This window comes from Danio aesculapii, chromosome 2, assembly GCF_903798145.1.
Source record: "Danio aesculapii chromosome 2, fDanAes4.1, whole genome shotgun sequence".
Classification (NCBI taxonomy): domain Eukaryota; kingdom Metazoa; phylum Chordata; class Actinopteri; order Cypriniformes; family Danionidae; genus Danio; species Danio aesculapii.
In genome coordinates this window covers 21,363,423-21,381,124 of record NC_079436.1, presented here as the reverse complement: position 1 = coordinate 21,381,124, position 17,702 = coordinate 21,363,423, and the positions used below count along the sequence as shown (strand labels likewise).

At 34.9% G+C, this 17,702-nt stretch overlaps 1 protein-coding gene across 2 annotated transcripts in view; it reads left to right on the top strand.

Moving 5' to 3' along the window:
• Positions 1–868: 868 nt before the first annotated feature.
• Positions 869–17,702, top strand: part of plcd1b (phospholipase C, delta 1b) — a 51,828-nt gene continuing 34,994 nt past the window's right edge. The window contains exons 1-5 of one of the 2 annotated variants that reach the window (XM_056474646.1): positions 869–1,124; positions 9,036–9,194; positions 16,127–16,355; positions 16,433–16,562; positions 17,172–17,400. In XM_056474646.1, the coding sequence (XP_056330621.1) occupies positions 1,094–1,124; positions 9,036–9,194; positions 16,127–16,355; positions 16,433–16,562; positions 17,172–17,400 (778 nt within the window). In that variant the 5' untranslated portion in view covers positions 869–1,093. Of the gene's footprint in view, positions 1,125–6,281; positions 6,482–9,035; positions 9,195–16,126; positions 16,356–16,432; positions 16,563–17,171; positions 17,401–17,702 lie in introns of those variants that run through there. The other variant, XM_056474639.1, reaches the window with a different exon arrangement.

The following is a 17,702-nucleotide window of genomic DNA, read 5'->3' as shown; positions in this document are numbered from 1 at the left end:
ACAAAACAATGACCCAAAAAACCCAAAGAACATGTAGCATTACACAGTGTTTTCTTGTGTAAAACAAGATCACATCTCTGTTTATAATTGCAATGTATATTGTTTATAACTGCAATATATGTTACTGGAATGAATTAGACATGATGCAGAATTCGTCAATATTTTATGTTGTTTATTTATCTTATGGAAGTAATTCCAAAACACAAGAATTTGTATACACACCATCCACTGATACAGATACAATAGTAATGCTAATCTGGCTGGTTAAACTGCATTATAAGATGTGAAACATGTTTCAATAAAATATTGCTGTTGAATTTTGCTGTCTTATTCAGTTTTGAATTATGTTATTGTTTTGAACATAAGTTTAACAGTTTTGAAAACAGTATGTAAGCACGTGCAAAATGTCCTGAACGTACAAAATTTTTGGCAGTTGTTGTGTCTGAGTGAGAAAAGAATTGATGGAATTTGAGATGTAGTCATTGAATGCATTTTGTGCCAAAGCAATGATAATTGATCCTCAGTTTAGCCCACATAGACTTCTGTTGTGCTTACTGTGTGGAGACTTTTGAAAAAGTGACCTAAGTATTGAGCAATGTGTCCTAGCATCTGTAAAAAACTGTAATCTTATTGATCATATCCAAAGTGACTATGCTCACATATGTTAGTTAGCCAATATTGACAGAAAGAAAGTAATACAAATGTTATATTTACGTGTTGCAACACGTAGACCGGTTCTCCAGAATAAAGCAACTGTAAATAGTGAATCTCAGTCTGGATTTGTTTAACTGTATTATGCCATGACCTCTAAAGGCCGCAGGAGGCACCGCATGCAGGTATAAGATGCTGAAGCTATCAGTGGGAGTGGCTCATCATGGGACACCGAAAACCCACAGGCAGGTAAATCTGTACCTGCGCCGAGAAAGCTGGAGGAACAGCGCAACTCAGCTCACCGGTTCCTCTCTTGGTTTTCGCCAGTCAGACTTTGCGAAAGTTTTATGCCATTGCGTTTTGCGCGTGAACTGCTGGAGTCAAAAACGTTGGATATATTTGAACACGAGGAGGACATAACAGTCTGCAGAACTGACGAGACATGGACTCCAACGGCGTTAGAGATAAAAAAGGTAAGAGCTGGATGTAAACTGAAACTAATTTGTGATGCAGCTGGATTGAAATGATTGAGAGTGAATGAATGTCTGTGTGTATCAGGAAAATCAACAGAGAAGCATCTGAAAGTTCAGTTTGTGAGTGGTGAATGTTCAGACCTGTTCACTAAACCTGCACGCGCTCTTGAGTTTCAGCCACGCGCAACTGAATGTTAACCAATACTAAACTCGAGCCCTCATTTTATTTTATTTTATTTAACTGGTGAAATTTGAGAAGGATACAAACTGAAAATGTAGTTTATTCTGTATTTGGGCACTTACTTGGAATTTATTTCAAACTGCGTGTTGTTTTGTTTTTCAGCCGACGTTAACTGTTTCTGACGATGTATTGTGGTGTAACGTTAGTGTAAATTGAGTTACAGGACATAATATGGCAGCCACACCCTTGGCAACTTTGTATTGTCATTTGCTGGATGCATTTGGCCGACAGTTGATCCAATTTTGCAGAAATAGAATATGCTGCTGGAGTTTGTATTGAGGACGAGGCGCAGGAGAGGTGTCGGTGTAGCCTTGAGCAACATTCCGGCGACTGTCTCACATAACATCCCTTTCATTATTGCAGTTCCTCTACCTGAAACTGTCTGGCAAATTATGGGTTTACCCGCGTCTTCAAACCAACTTGGCTCGACTGTGTTTTTCAGCTGAAAGAATGTGATAAATATGTTCAAAATAAGTGAGAGAAACAGTTTGTCCAAAACATTTTGTCCAAGGTGAAGGTGTTAAAGTTAATGTGACCATTGTTTGTGTTGTTAAAAAGCCTGAGGCATCTAAATGACTTGTTGTGTACACATCTCCTGAATCTCCAGTATCTTTGTCATACAGACGGATATGAAGAGTAGCCTACAATGTCCCGTCTTTATATCTCATTTAAATAGGAAGCAGCCTGGGGGATTTTCGAGGGCAGATAGTCTACTATTGCTATATATATATATATATATATATATATATATATATATATATATATATATATATATATATATATATATATATATATATATATATATATATATATATAAAGCCTATAAGATACTGACTGTAAATTTAAATACTGACAACAACCACAATTACTACAGAAATATGTGTAAATGTACGGGCATAGGATTGCTGCAATGATTGTTCTTTAGTAGAACATATTTTTTATTATAGTAATCAATTTATTAATGCTGTTTTATATATTTACAGATTTCGTTTTTGTTTTTAATAATTTTATCGTTTACTTTTTTATTATTGAAATTATTGTTATAAATAATTATTTATTATTTACTTTTTTAATTTGTTTTACACTCTCATCTTTTATTTTTCTGTTTTAGTCATTTTAGTATTTAATTTCACCAAGTTTTATTTCTATTTATTTTTATTTATTGCCAAGATTTTAACTCCTCTAAGTTAATATTTATCTTTACTCTTTTATTTGTTTACTTTTCTGACATGTCACTGGCCTAGCCCAGTGATTAAAATGATATAATCAATATTTATTTTAACAGAAGTACCACTGAATATTCTGGTCTTAATTAAAATCATTTAAAAATCAATTGCAGTTTCGGTTTTAATGAACCAAATAACACGAGCAATGTTTTTTTCCTGCAATTAGGAACTCTCTTTAAAATTCTGAAACTGTTATTGCTCCCATTATAAGTCTTTCTTATTTAATTCTTAAACTTTATTTTTAATGTTTTATTGATTGTTGTTTATTCTGCTGTGGTGACCCCTGATAAATCAGGGAATAAGCCAAAGAAAAGTATTAACTGAGTTATTTTCTAAACAATAATTTCACTGGCCTTGACCTCTATGAATTTAAATGACACATTTAAACATATATAAACAATATTAATATTAACATCACATACACTACCGGTCAAAAGTTTGAGGTCAGTATGATTTTTAAATGTTTAAAAATAAGCTTCTTCTGCTCACCAAGGTTGCATTTATTTAATCAAAAATACAGTACAAATTGTAAAATTGTGAAATGTTACTGCGCTATAAAATAACTGTTCAAAAGTAGTTTATCATTTAATAATTTATTCCAGTGATTTTTAAAGATGAATTTTCAGCTTCATTACTCCAGTTTTCAGGGTCACATGATCATTCAGAAATCACTCTAATATTAATTATTATTATTATTATTAATGGTAATAGCAATAATGACTGGACTAATATCATTTAAAATACATACAATAAGTAGTAAATAAATATATTTAATAAATAAGTATTTTTATCATTTTAACAGTTATTTTACATTTAATAAATGCCGCCTTGATGAACAGTATAATTTTCTTTAAAAAAAAAAAAGGACCCCAAACTTTTGACCAGTATTGTATGCCTCTTAATTCAAATGTATGTAATGGTGATCCTGGTCCACCAGTCATAAGACTCATTTTATTGGAATTAATATTTATACATCACCTAAAAGATGATAAACAAACTTTCCAGTGATGTATGATTTGTTATACAACTCGTTGAATATCGGGAGTCTGAGGGTTAAAAAAAAAATCTGAATATTGAGAAAACTGACATTTTTAAAGTTGTTTAAATTGAGTGCTTACCAATACCAAACTATTAATCAAAACTTTTGTTTTTCATGTTTACAGTTAGATATTTACAAAATATGTTAATGAAGTGTCGTGTTTATTTATTGTTCTAATTATTTTTTGGCATGAAAGAAAAATAAACAATTTTGACTTTTTTGGGGGGGGATTGTAAAAATGTACCCATGCAAGTTGCAACCTAAGGCTGGTTTTGTGGTCTTGTCACAATGACATCTAACTGCAATTTTTGTTATAGTTTATTTTACCAAATGACATAAATAACTTTCCTCTTTAAAAACTTTAAGACTGTTAATATTACTCCCAGCTGAACCCTTAACTGTCTGCGCTACCAATTTTAATGATTGTTAAAGTCATTTAATGAATGATTTACGCTACACAGCATTGTTGGTTTACAAAAAAATCAAACAAACATAATCCTGTTGCACTACTACACTTGATTTTGGTTGTATTGTAAAAAAAAAGAAGAAAAGAAAGCACGTTAAATGAGAATTTTAATTATTGTATGGCATACTTCAAAAAATAAAGATGATTTGGTGTTCAAAAATGTTTTATTTCGAATATATTATTAAAGAGCCCATATTATGGGTTTTTGAAAATGCCCTTCCATGTAGTGTGTAACACAGCTCTAAGTGAAGTGAAATATCCAGCTAAGGCTTAAATCTGTAAGTGTACAGTGTTTAAAACTATTGATTCATCTATAAAAGAGTCGACTCATAGTGCTTCAAACGAGTCGCCTTGATAACGAGTCATTAGGTGTTTCGCGATGACGCAGCCACGAAACACAAGCCTCGCCAGTAGTTACGCGCGCAAACCAGGGAGATTTGAAACCTGCGGCCCCGCCCACTAACACAGAAAAACACTAGACACACACACACAGACGCCGCCGGTCCAATGAAGTCACGCTGTGCTCAGATGGATAATATTGACAGTCTCTACCCAAAGATGAGTTGTTAACCTGGTACAGTACACGCGGTTACTCTTTATATTCTCTTATCACATGTAAGCCACGTTAAAAACGCGACGCGTGCCGCTTTGTTTACGGATTTAACGTTAAAGGCTTTTGTGAGCTCGCGTTCCACTGCCGTTTGTCGTTGCTATGGCGATCGATCGTAAGCTAGGAGACTTGTGTCACTTTCCCTAGTTCTTCTGAGGAGCGTTGTGTGTGTGTGTGTGTGAGAGAGAGAGAGAGAGAGAGAGAGAGAGAGAGAGAGAGAGACTCGCGTCGCTTTCCCTAGTTCTTCTGAGGAGCGTTGTGTGTGTGAGAGAGAGAGAGACTCGCGTCGCTTTCCCTAGTTTTTTCTGAGGAGCGTTGTGTGTGTGTGTGAGAGAGAGAGAGAGAGAGAGAGAGAGAGAGACTCGCGTCGCTTTCCCTAGTTCTTCTGAGGAGCGTTGTGTGTGTGTGTGAGAGAGAGAGACTCGCGTCGCTTTCCCTAGTTCTTCTGAGGAGCGTTGTGTGTGTGTGTGAGAGAGAGAGAGGGAGAGGGAGAGAGAGAGAGAGAGACTCGCGTCGATCTCCCCAGTTCTTCTGAGGAGGGTTGTGTGTGTGTGAAAAAAGCCTTACACTATGAAGCGCGTGTGCACTGTGACTACTTTTATATAGTTGATTAGCAGCTGGGCATTTCACTCTGTCTCGTGCTAACGCCTGTCACTGTCGACCAATCGCAGCAGGCTGTCATCGGTCCAATCAGCGCAGATTAGCTTCGCGCTGAGGAGGGGGTTGGGAACAAATGAATCGCTGAACGATTCATATGGGAGTCGTTGGGATAATTAGGTAAAAATAAATGCAGGTTATAAGACCATCAAAGTGTTTTATGACCTTGCATGCATATTAGACTGTTGTTGGAGACCCTTACAACCTAAATATGACCCTATTTCATGTATAATATGGGCTCTTTAAAATAAATTGATCTTTCGGTGCTTTTACCATAAACCAACATATCTACCATTTGATAGAGGTTGATATTTTAGAAATTATGGGATGTGTTGGGGAAAAAAATGCATTGATTAGATGTTAAGATGTCTAATGCGACATTAGAAGTTAAGAAATCCAGTCCAATTTTTTTTTTCTTGGTGGGGCAGTTAATAAAAGAATAATAAAGAGCTCAACGAGAGATATTTTGGTATAGGACATGTTTTTATTTATTTAATCTGCATTTACTCCTCCAGCACGTCTAGGGTTAACATAAACACACCTGCGTTTATGGGATTATGTCTGAAGCATGGCTGCAAACATGTCAATTTGCCTGTGGGTTGATATTCAGCCACTAGATGGCGCGATTGACTCTGCTCAGGAAAACATTACACTGGGAAAAACTCGCAAAAGCCCAACAGGTATTTCAGCAGCTGTTGGTAAATTCGCGCTTTCCATTGCTGTCTCAAGGATGAGCAAACCTTCTAATGACAGCGTACTTTAAATGCATAACCACAAAGTGTTGACTGAATAAATTCACCAAACAAATACAATCTACTGACTGGCATCAGACGGAAGGTCACTAGTACACCGTCTTCTTATTCTAGGGATGAACTTTGTGTTAGAACACGCCCCAAATCTACAGTCCTCTGAGAGAAAAACAAGTGATCCAGCGACACAACACACACAGTCGTCAGGATATGTTTGTGGCTCTTTTTACCTGAAGAAGTTCAGTTTTTTTGTTTGTAAATTTGACAATATGCAGTGTATACGAAGACAACCGACGCGGACCAAGTCTCAGGAGTCCTTATACCGAGCGCACATCAAAACAATAGCGCGCGACAACATGAAACTACTAGGTAGGACGATGGACGTAACAATAAGGTGTAATATGAAGCCTTCACCTTTCGTTCTAGTCTTTACAGGGATATTTTGTTGGTTATTTGGGGATAGGAACAGTTCATTAATGTATAAGGAAACTATTGGATAATGATATGCCTTCATAGAAAGTAGTGAACGTAGTACCTGAGATATGATAAATGGAGCAAGAGCACGTCACGCCTACACAAATGCACACTACACCTTTATATATGATGATGCATTGGCTTTTAGTCTTAGACCTATTATTTGGTCCAGGTTGCTGATGATAATTATGTCTTTATTTTATTAATAATTTAACTTAAAACTATATATAGTCAGTTTTCCTTTTAGTAAGTTCATTATTAACCTGTCTCTGATTGAAAGATGATTTAAAAACGTATTTTTATCGTTTCATTACCTAATTGCCAAGGTTTTATGCAAGTATATATGTGTGTGTGTGTGTGTGTGTGTGTGTATATATATATATATATATATATATATATATATATATATATATATATATATATATATATATATATAGATAGATAGATAGATAGATAGATAGATAGATAGATAGATGTGTGTATGTATATATATATATATATATATATATATATATATATATATAGAGAGAGAGAGAGAGAGAGAGAGAGAGAGAGAGAGAGAGAGATTTATATATATATATATATATATATATATATATATATATATATATATATATATATATATATATAGACACATACATACATACACCACCGGTCAGAAGTTTTGTGTCAGTACGATGGACCCCATGATTTAAAATATGCTTCTCCTGCTCACCAAGGCTGCATTTATTTAATCGAAAATACAGTAAAAAATTTTAAATGTTATTGCACTATAAAATAACTGTTCAAAAGTAGTTTATCATTTAATTTTATTTTCCCAGTGATTTTAATCATGAGTTTTTCAGCTTCATTATTCCAGTCTTTAGAGTCACATGATCCTTCAGAAATAACTCTAATATTTCTTGTTACTGATATTATTATTATTAATGGAAATAGTATCAATAATGACTGGAGTAATCGTTTCATTTGAAGCTACATACACTAAGAAAGCAGTTATTTAAGTTTTTAATAAATATAATTTTAATAAAAACATTAAATTTTTTACATTTAATAAACCGGCCACTTTGATGAACAGAATAACTTTCTTAGAAACAAAACAAAACATGAAATAAAAAAAACTGACTCCAAACTTTTGGCCCCGGTAGTGTAAATGTGTACATGTATATGAAGAGTTCACATGCAAAAACCTCTAAATGCCATCTGAAATTTTTCTCCTAAAATAAGCATTTTTCTCAGCTTCCTATGTTTATGTTTAAGTATTTCACTTTAAAAGCTATGAAAAGAACTTATTCTTCACTATAAATGTAAAATTTCTGAGCCTACACACTCAGAAATTAAGAGTGCTAAATTTAGAAGAAAATATCAAACTGCATTTAAAGGTTTTTGCATCTAAACTCTTCACATGTATGTATTAAAACTTCATTTCAATTAACAACAACAACAATAATATGAATAATTTCACTGACCAAAAGCACAGCTTTTCTGAAACAATTACTTTGAATTCTAATAAGGATATCCAGTTTGGATAGTATGCATATGTTGTATATAAAAGAAAATGTCCTTGATATGATCATTAAACGTGCAAGAGCACGTCACTCCAATTGATTTATTGACACATTACACCATTATAAATGAATAATAAACTTCCTTTGGTGTTCAACCTAATAACTGGTTTTGGTTGGTGTTTTTTATTGTTGTGATTATTATTATCTAAATATAATTTTTTTCAATGTTAATTTATTTTGTCAGTTTTAATTTTTGTTTATTTGAGTTAATTTGTTATTGCGACGTCTCTTTTCTAAAAATTTACAATAAAAAAACATCAATTTTTTACCTTTTAATTACTTTGTCATTTTAGCTCTTTACTTAATTTTTTTTCACAGTTTCTGAGGTTTTATGAAAGCTTTTCTTCTCTAATGTTTAATGTGATATCTATTTTATTTTACTTCATTTCAATTTAAAAAATAAGATCAGTTTAAAAAAAATAATAATAATGTCGCTGCCCTAAAGCCCAACTTTTCTGAAGAAATGTAACTTTAAAATTTTGATTAAAATATCCAGTTTGGATAATATGGATATTTGGTGGTCAGTGAAAGTATGTCCCAATACACTCTCAAATACACACCACATCTTTTATAAACGCTGCATTTGTGCTTCAGCAGATTGACCTAATATCTGGTCTTTGTTGGTGTCAAGTGTCGGCAGTGTGTGTTCAAGTCTTTTGTGTCTTACAAAAGTTTAAGCCACGTTTTCTTCCTTCTCAGCTGGACTCATGAGAGGGTGGCTTCCTTCTTCAATTGGACCACAGAGGGACCATACAATCCTTTTGTTTATTCTGCCTTTATGCAAAAATAAAGGAAGTTGTGATGTGGGAAATGACCCACAAAATCTCAGAGAAGGAAATGATTGAATACTTCTAATCTGTTACATATCTTTATCCTCCCTGCAGTTTTGGAGGGTGACCAGGACCTGCAGTTCCTGATGAACGGCGGAAATCTTCTGAAAGTGCGCTCCGAGACGTGGAAAAAGACGCGCTACTACAAGCTGCAGGAGGACTGCAAGACCATGTGGCACGAATCCAAAAAGACACTGAAGACCAAACAGACATGTAAGTCCCAAAAAAGGATGTGTTCAGGGGTGTGTCAGAGCCAACCCTTTCTTTTGCATGTGCTCTTGTCCTGCGCTGACCTAAATTGTGGTTGATTTGTTTGTTTGTCAGGATGATTGTTGATGAATGTTCCTCACAGAAGTTACTCTAGCACTTCCCTACTCAAATCCACTGTTTTGGATTACAAAGAATACTATGTGTACACAGTATAAGGGAAATGCGATGGTGTAATTGTTTAGTTTTAAAGTTTGTTTGTTCATAATGGAAGCTGGTTGATTTGGTAGTAGAGTAATCAAATAGATCGAGGCCAGTGTTATTGGGTGTGGTTGAATCATCAGTTTTGATATATTTACAGTAATTTAGATTTGCAGTGATTTGGTAAACAGCTATTTGAGAATCTTTCAGAGGGGGTAAGGATTGTTCCTTATGTTAATTGCATTTTGTTCCAGTTTACATTATCATTAGAGGTGGGAATCTTTAGGGACTTTGCCACTTTAGCTCTCAAAAACAAGTTTAATATGACAACATTTCAACCTACAGCAGAAGTCAGAATAATTAAATTCCCCTGAATTATTAACCCCCCTGCTTATTTTTTTCCTCAAATCTGTTTAATAGAGAGAACATTTTCTCAACACATTTCTAAACTTAATAGTTTTACAGTTTTTCTCAGTGGCTTTGCTGCATTTCTCACAACACTATTTACATTTGCACAACAGTTAATGCATTTCTCAAAACAATTAGTACAAACTGCGAAACCTTGTTGATAACCTGCAAAAGTGTGTCACTTGCTCAAAGTGGAGAGCTCATTCCTCAAAAGCAATTATTGATGTCTATAAAAGTGTCAGTGTCATCAAGATGAAAAGTCCTGACTCCATTGTTTATGTACAAGATAGTCAAATGGCGGTCATGTTTATTATGACGGTTTACTCTGTTATTTTTTTCCAATGCAAAAAAGTCAGATTTTGGTGACACTTCCTGAAAATGCTCAAGACAGCACTATATTCTATTTGCACAGCCATTTGAGAACTACAGTAAAGTTAGACATCACTGCATTTATTGAGGTATCTGAGTACAAGACACTGAATGTGTATGTTTCACATTTTTACTGCATTTGCTCTTTTCACTTTTAGTTTATTTACAGCATTGTGGAAAAAAATAAATACACCCTTATTTACTACAAACATAAACTTCCTTTGGGTAGAGCTGTGCACAACTGTAAACAATATTGCAGTTCATATTGGAACTGAACCTACAACATACACAGGTCTGTAAATCATTCATCAAATTGTTCAATTTAGAAGACATTTTCAGGAGAAAAAGATTGAATTTTTTAAAAAATAAAATTTGCTTGACAGATTTTGACTAGTTCAACATATTTGTATGTAATGACTCAAGTATTGAAATGAGAACTAATAGTTTTACATAGAATGACCATTCAGCTTTCACAAGTTTAGTTAATTTTGACTGACATGACATAAGCAAATGGTAATGTTATAAACAGCAGAGAGTTGTATAAATCAACTAATGCATGTTCAAAAGCATTTGCAATTTCAGAAACTGCCACTATGATGTGCACAAATGATTTATTGTTTTAAGAAAGGCATTAACTGTTGTGCAAATGTTAATAGTGTTGTGAGAAATGCACCAAAGCCACTGAGAAAAACTGTAATAACTCATTTCTAATAACTGATTTATTTTATCTTTGCCATGATGACAGTAAATAATATTTGACTAGATGTTTTTCAAGACACTTCTATACAGCTTAAAGTGATAATTAAAGGCTTAACTAGGTTAATTAGGTTAACTAGGCAGGTTAGGGTAATTAGGCAAGTTGTTGTATAATGATGGTATTAAATTAGTTTTTGAGTGCTAAAGTGGAAGTGTGCTGTCTGTGTTACTTTCTGTGTCTGGCTTGATCGAGCACCTGCCTTTAAGAATCTTTTTGATGTTCTCACACTGATGTTATTCTTTAGGGATTTCCAAAACTATTCTTAACTTACATTTTTCTATTTACATTTTTACAGCTTTACATTTTAATCAGAATTAGAGTTTCTATGCTTTTGTTTAATAATTGTATTATTAATTGTAATCTCTGTGTGACAGTACTGAAACCTTAAAATCATTTCTTTTTAATAAAGAATTGAACATATGCTGGATAAGTTTTCGGTTCATTCCGCTGTGGTGACCCCAGATTAATAAAGGGACTAAGCTGAGAAGAAAATGAATGAATGTTCAGGTTGAATTGTTTGAATTACAAAGAGCAATTATGATTAAAAAAATATTACTTAAACTCATTATTTACATTTCATGCTTGGCAACGCTCCTGTACTTCCTGTATAATTTTCCGTCACCCTCCCGTTTTGTTATTTATTAAAAACTTCCTTTTCTTTGGACTGTGGGGGAAACCAGAGCACACAGAAGAAACCCACACAAACACAGGGAGAACATGCAAACTCAACACAGAAATACCAACTGGGCCAGTTGAGGCTTGAACCAGTGACCATCTTGTTGTGAGACGATCATGCTACCCATTGCACCACCGTGACACACGTTTTAAAATTTCTTGTTATGGAAAATACATATATGCCAAAAAAAATCATCGTTTGTAATTTAATTAAATGTGAAATGTGTATTGCGGCACAGTGGATCAGTGGTTAGCACTGTTGCCTCACAGCAAGAAGGTTGCTGGTTTGAGTCCTGGCTGGGCCAGTTGGCATTTCTGTGTGGAGTTTGCATGTTCTCCTCGTGTTTGTGCGGGTGCTCCGGGTTTCCCCCACAGTCCAAAGACATGCGCCAGGTGAATTGAATAAACTAAATTGGTCGTTATGTGTGTGTGTGTGTGCATGTAAGAGTGTTGGGTGTTTCCCAGTGATGGGTTGCAGCTCATTGTCTGATTGAATGTAAATAAACTTGCTAACTTGCAAGATTAATATCTGTGGTTCATTTTATTTTGCTTTATGAAGTAAAACGACTAATCTGTGCAATAAATTTAGCGTTATTAATTTAACATTATTAATAAATAATTACAAACTACACTTAGTATGTTCATTCCACACACACAAAAAAATTAATTTGTCATTTATAGTACTTGAATCATACTACAGTAAAGTGCATTATACTGTATATATTATAGTATTTTCCACACTTTGATAATGAATGCTACAGCACACTGTATTAACTAGCAAACTGATACACTGTAATAAATACTCTAGTATACTTTAGTTTTTGCTACAGAACACTGTGGTTTATTGTAGCATAATTTTTATATATTTGTAGAAAAATATATTTGGCAGAGTGGCTTAGTGGTTAGCACTGTCGCCTCACAGCAAGAACAAGGTCGCTGATTCGAGTCCCGGCTTTGTCAGTTGGCATTTCTGTGTGGAGTTTGCATGTTCTCTCCATGTTGGCATGGGTTTCCTATTGGGTGCTCCGGTTTGTCACACAGTCCAAAGACATGCACTATAGGTGAACTGAATAAACTAAATTGTGTGTGTGTTTGTATGCGTATGCGTGCGCGCGTGTGTGCGTGTGCGTGTGTGAGAATGAGTGTATGGGTGTTTCCCAGTACTGGGTTGCTGCTGGAAGGGCATCCGCTGTGTAAAACACATGCTGGAAGAGTTGGCAGTTCATTCTGATGTGGCAACCTCTGAAATAGAGACTAAGCCGAAGGAAAATAAATAAATGATCGGATGAAATATGTATTTTATTACAGCACTTTACAGTTATATAGTCACATTGTGACCGGCGCTGTAAAACATCAACCTGAGGCTGTTTAAACATTTGTGCTTTTGCTCAAAGTATGCAAATATACAAAATTGAGCTTACAACGCTTTTTCATTATGCATAACAAGCTCTACACAGAATTTCCATATGCATATTGGCACTCAAGAACATGACTATATACCACGTAACAGCAGGCTCTTTAAGAAATGTGCACTGAAAATTTATTTTGTAACTTTTTTTGCATGAAATTAAGCATTTGGAGATTTGCTTCATTGGGTATGTTTAGATGAGTTTTATCAGTATGTACTGTAAGAATGTGTCGTTTTTTTTATACACCAGGACATTAAAACAAGAAAACATTTAACGTATTTAAAAATATTATCTAGGCAATACAGATCAAAATAAATCAAATACATAACAAATATTTAACAACAAACATTTTATTAGGCATTCATAAACAGGGCTTAAGCAAAACACTATCCATTTACTCCATAAATATGCTCAATCTGACCAGGTGTGCAAAGATCGAAATGTGATGACATTTTCAATTTTACATTAGGCTCCATTTGCAATCACTGTAAAATTTTGTGTAACTTTGTGGGGATATAATGTATGCGCAGGAACTTTTAATCTTGAATTTGTAGCATATTTGCATCAGGACTTCTTCATTTCTGACTTGGGGGCCCAGTTGCATGCAAGTCCTTAAGCTGAGAAATCCCTTATTTTGAAAGTTAACGGTACTCTTGGGCTGCAAGAGCATCAAAACTAAGGGCCAACATAAGGAATTTGTGGCTTCTTTCCCCTTAATGATCAAAGTGTTTCCTTAACCGTTGCTACAAAGTCATTAGTAATCATTTGCCCTTAACAAATTTAAGAGAGGAGTGCATCCACAGGAGTGCATCCATCTGCAATTGAAGTTTCAGGGCAGCTTCAAAAGGCTCTACATCATAGGTCTCAAACGCTATTCCTGGAGGGCTGCAGCTCTGCACAGTTTTGCTCCAACCCTGATCAAACACAACTGATTTAAATAATCGAGGTGCTCAAGAGTCATGAACACCTTTATTAGTTGGGTCAGCTGTGTTTGATCAGGGTTGGAACAAAAGTGCAGAGCTGCGGCCCTCCAGGAATTGAGTTTGAGACCTATGTCCTACATGATCCCAGCCCAGTTTTATAGGTCCTCTATACATAGGGCATACTCACACTAAGTACAATTGCCTTGAACTGTGCCGAAGTGTGATTATTATTATTATTATGATTATTATTATTTTTTTATTTATTTATTTAATTATTATTTTTTCCTCCCCTCTCCTCCGATGGCCTGCACTCACACTGGATTTTGCCTTCCGAACCTGAGTACTCTTATATTATCGATGATGCGACAGTTCAGTTTAACAGGAAGAGAAGCACTCTCGCTTAGCACAGTGGAGATTGCTTTAGTTAAATCGTTTTAGTCGTTTGGGATGCAGTGATACGCAGTCAAATACTTTGCCGAACAGATCCACAAATCTGACGCTCATAAATTATCCTAAAAGTCCTCGCTCTGCACGTATTATTTGCTGAAGGTGCAGCTGACGTGCAGCGAGGGGTTTGAGTCTTTAATAAACTATGACAGTTTGTGTTCTGTTGTACACTGTTGTGAGTGCACCTATAATGTAGAGATTGACTTTATAAGTCTCGTCTCGCTGAATGGAAAGAAAACAGCACAGATGATGTGTATTGTAAAGTTATTGCATTCATGATTCATTACGATCTGTTAATGTAACTATAGCAACCACAAAGCCCGTTGCTGTATGTTGCCAGAAGCTACAGTGAAATGCTTGGAAAAGGCACTGAAGTAAGGGTGACAGTTGCAAAACTCTCAATAAAATCCCTTACCTCAGGGATTTTTTTCCCCCCTCAGGGACACTCTTAAGGTTAATTACTTGAGGACTTTCATGCAACCAGACACTGGCCCACATGTTTACATTGTCAAATCATGATCAGTTTGTGAGATTAGCCAAATTTAGTGACAATCATGTCATGTAGGCATGGGACGATAACCGTTTCAAGGTATACCGCGGTTTGGAAAAGTCAAGGTTTTAAAATTGTCAATTTTCTGCTGTACCGTTATGTGTAAGGTATGTGTACGATTTTTTTATTTACGTTTATTTACGTTTTTTTTTTTTTTTTTTTTTTTTTTTTTTTTAGGACAACAATCAGAAAATTGTAAATTGTAAAAAAAAAAATCAGTTTTTGAAACAAATGAAGACAGCAGAAGTCAATAATTAATTTAGCCTGACATGTTTACTGTTCCATAATATTTTAAATGTTTCTCAAAATAAAATATATTGTGTTTAAAGAAGAAAGTTTTTTGTTTTTACCCAGACATTTAAAAAGAATATATTTTAGAGCAGTAATCATAATACCATGATACCGTGATATTTTTATCCAAGGTTATCATACCGTCAGAATCTTATACCTAATGTCATGGGACTGTGCAGAGCATCCTTACACTAACTGAATTTTGGACTTAAAGCATAATACACTCTTGTTGTAACTTAATGTTAGGTCAAATATGGACAAACCCAGTCGCTGGTTTTAAAAAAAGTTTGTCAATATTCGACCCAGAATTGCATTATGACAACCCAGCAATTTGTATAGATAGACATTACTTTCTCAATTTTTATTTGCAGCCTGAACACTGCTGAGCTATATTTGATCAATTGGCATGGATGATCATCAGACTCCAATGTTTTTCCATAATTACTTCATTATATGTGACCCTGGACCACAAAAACAGCCATAAGGTTTATTTTTTTGTAATAATAATTGTGAATACATAGTCTGAAAGCTGAATAAGTGAGCTTTCCATCACTGTATGGTTTCATGTGATAGGATAAAATTTAGCTGAGATTGAATTATTTGAAAATCTGGAATCTAAGGGTTTGAAGCACATCTAAATATGGAAAATATCTGCCTTTTAAAGTTGTTCCAATTAGGTTCTTAGCAATACACATTAATAGAAAAAAGTTTTGATTTATTTATGGAAGGAAACTTACAAGATTCCTTCATGAAAGTTGATCTTTACTTAATTTTCTAATGATTTTTGGCATAAAATAAAAAGGATCATTTTGACCCATACAATGTATTTTAGGCTTTTCCCACAAATATACCGCTGCAACATAAGACATTTTCCGGGTGTCATTTCATTTCATCTCTTTCTCCCCCAGTCTCTATTGAGGACATTGAGGAAGTCCGAACAGGTCGGCATACAGAAAGTTTGAGGAAAAACACAAAGGAGGCATTGGAGGGTCAAGTGTTCTCCATCTTGTTTAAGGGTCGACAGAAAAACCTGGACCTGATCGCCAGCACTGAGGAAGAAGCCAAGAAATGGGTCAGCGGTTTGGAGAAAGTCATCTCAAGCTTGAACAGCCTCAGTTCACAGCAGAAGACCGAGCAGTATCCTTTTCAAAAAGTGACATTCAAGCATTTTTCTTCAAGTGTCTATGTTAGTTGTTCTTACATCAGGGTTTTAGCTGGATCTACAGCTTCTTGCGGAAAGCAGACAAAAACCTGGACAACAAGATGAGCCTGAAGGAGGTCAAGAGCTTTCTGAAAGACATCAACATTGAAGTGCACGAAGACTACGCTGAAATGCTCTTTAAGGTGATATGGGAATTTGATCATCTATAATGTTTTTTACACCATGTCTTTAATAAATGCGATGCATTGCCGCAACATGTGATAAAGCATATCCTTTCTCTCGTAAAATGAGTTTTTGTCTTGGGCATCTACAACAGCAATGTGGAGAATTTCTATTTTAGAAGCAGTTTCTATTTTTGCGTCATCGTTGTAAAACAATACCATAAACATCTGACAATTATCTCCTCAGGTACAGATTATGTGATTTATTCAGTGTTAAATGCTGCCATTGTGAGCTTGAACACTATTTTACATGGCATTCATTGCCAAACCACTGAAAGCAACAACAAATAGTTCTCCTCAGATCTTGAAAATTAAATATCCAGCAAGCAGTTTGAAAATGAAAATCAGCAGTCACTGAGCCTATATACTTCAATAATGTGTAATAATTAGATTATAAGACTTACAATTTCATCAGAGGTGGAGTGGCTTGTATTTAAATGTTTCTGTTGCGTTACGGTGCAGACAGCCAAATAGTTTGTCACTGGAATCTTGTCATGTTGCCTGTAGTTAGGACACAGTGTTTCACTAGAAATCACTTGAACTGAAATGTCTCTGTTTTCCCTTTGTCAGAAATGCGACGAATCGAATGGTGGATTCCTGGAGGGAAACGAGATTGAGCATTTCTACAAGATCCTGACAAAAAGAGAGGAGATTGATATCATTTATGCGGAGTATGCAAAAACAGATGGTCTCATGAGCGCTAATGACCTGCTGAACTTTCTGCTGACTGAACAGAGAGAGGAAGCTTCCCAAAATGATGCCCTTCAACTCATTGAGAAATATGAACTTGATGAAAACGGTAATCCCTCCTACTTTTTTTGCCTCTTTTGTTCCCATGGGTCATGAAATTTCTGGAATACCATGGAATTTTAAGAGGTTGATTCCGAAGACTGACAGTCAGGGATTTGTATGTATTTTTGTCCTTGTATTGGAATATCAGGGAATTTTTTTTTGGGATCATTTTTGGAAATTTTACCTTCCATTTATCAAATTGTAATTTATTTGATACTGTGTGTGTGTTTTTTTATCGCATTTTCACTTGTTTAGCCTATTATGATGGTTAGTCTATGTTTTCAGTGCTATTTTATTCCTTTATTCCAT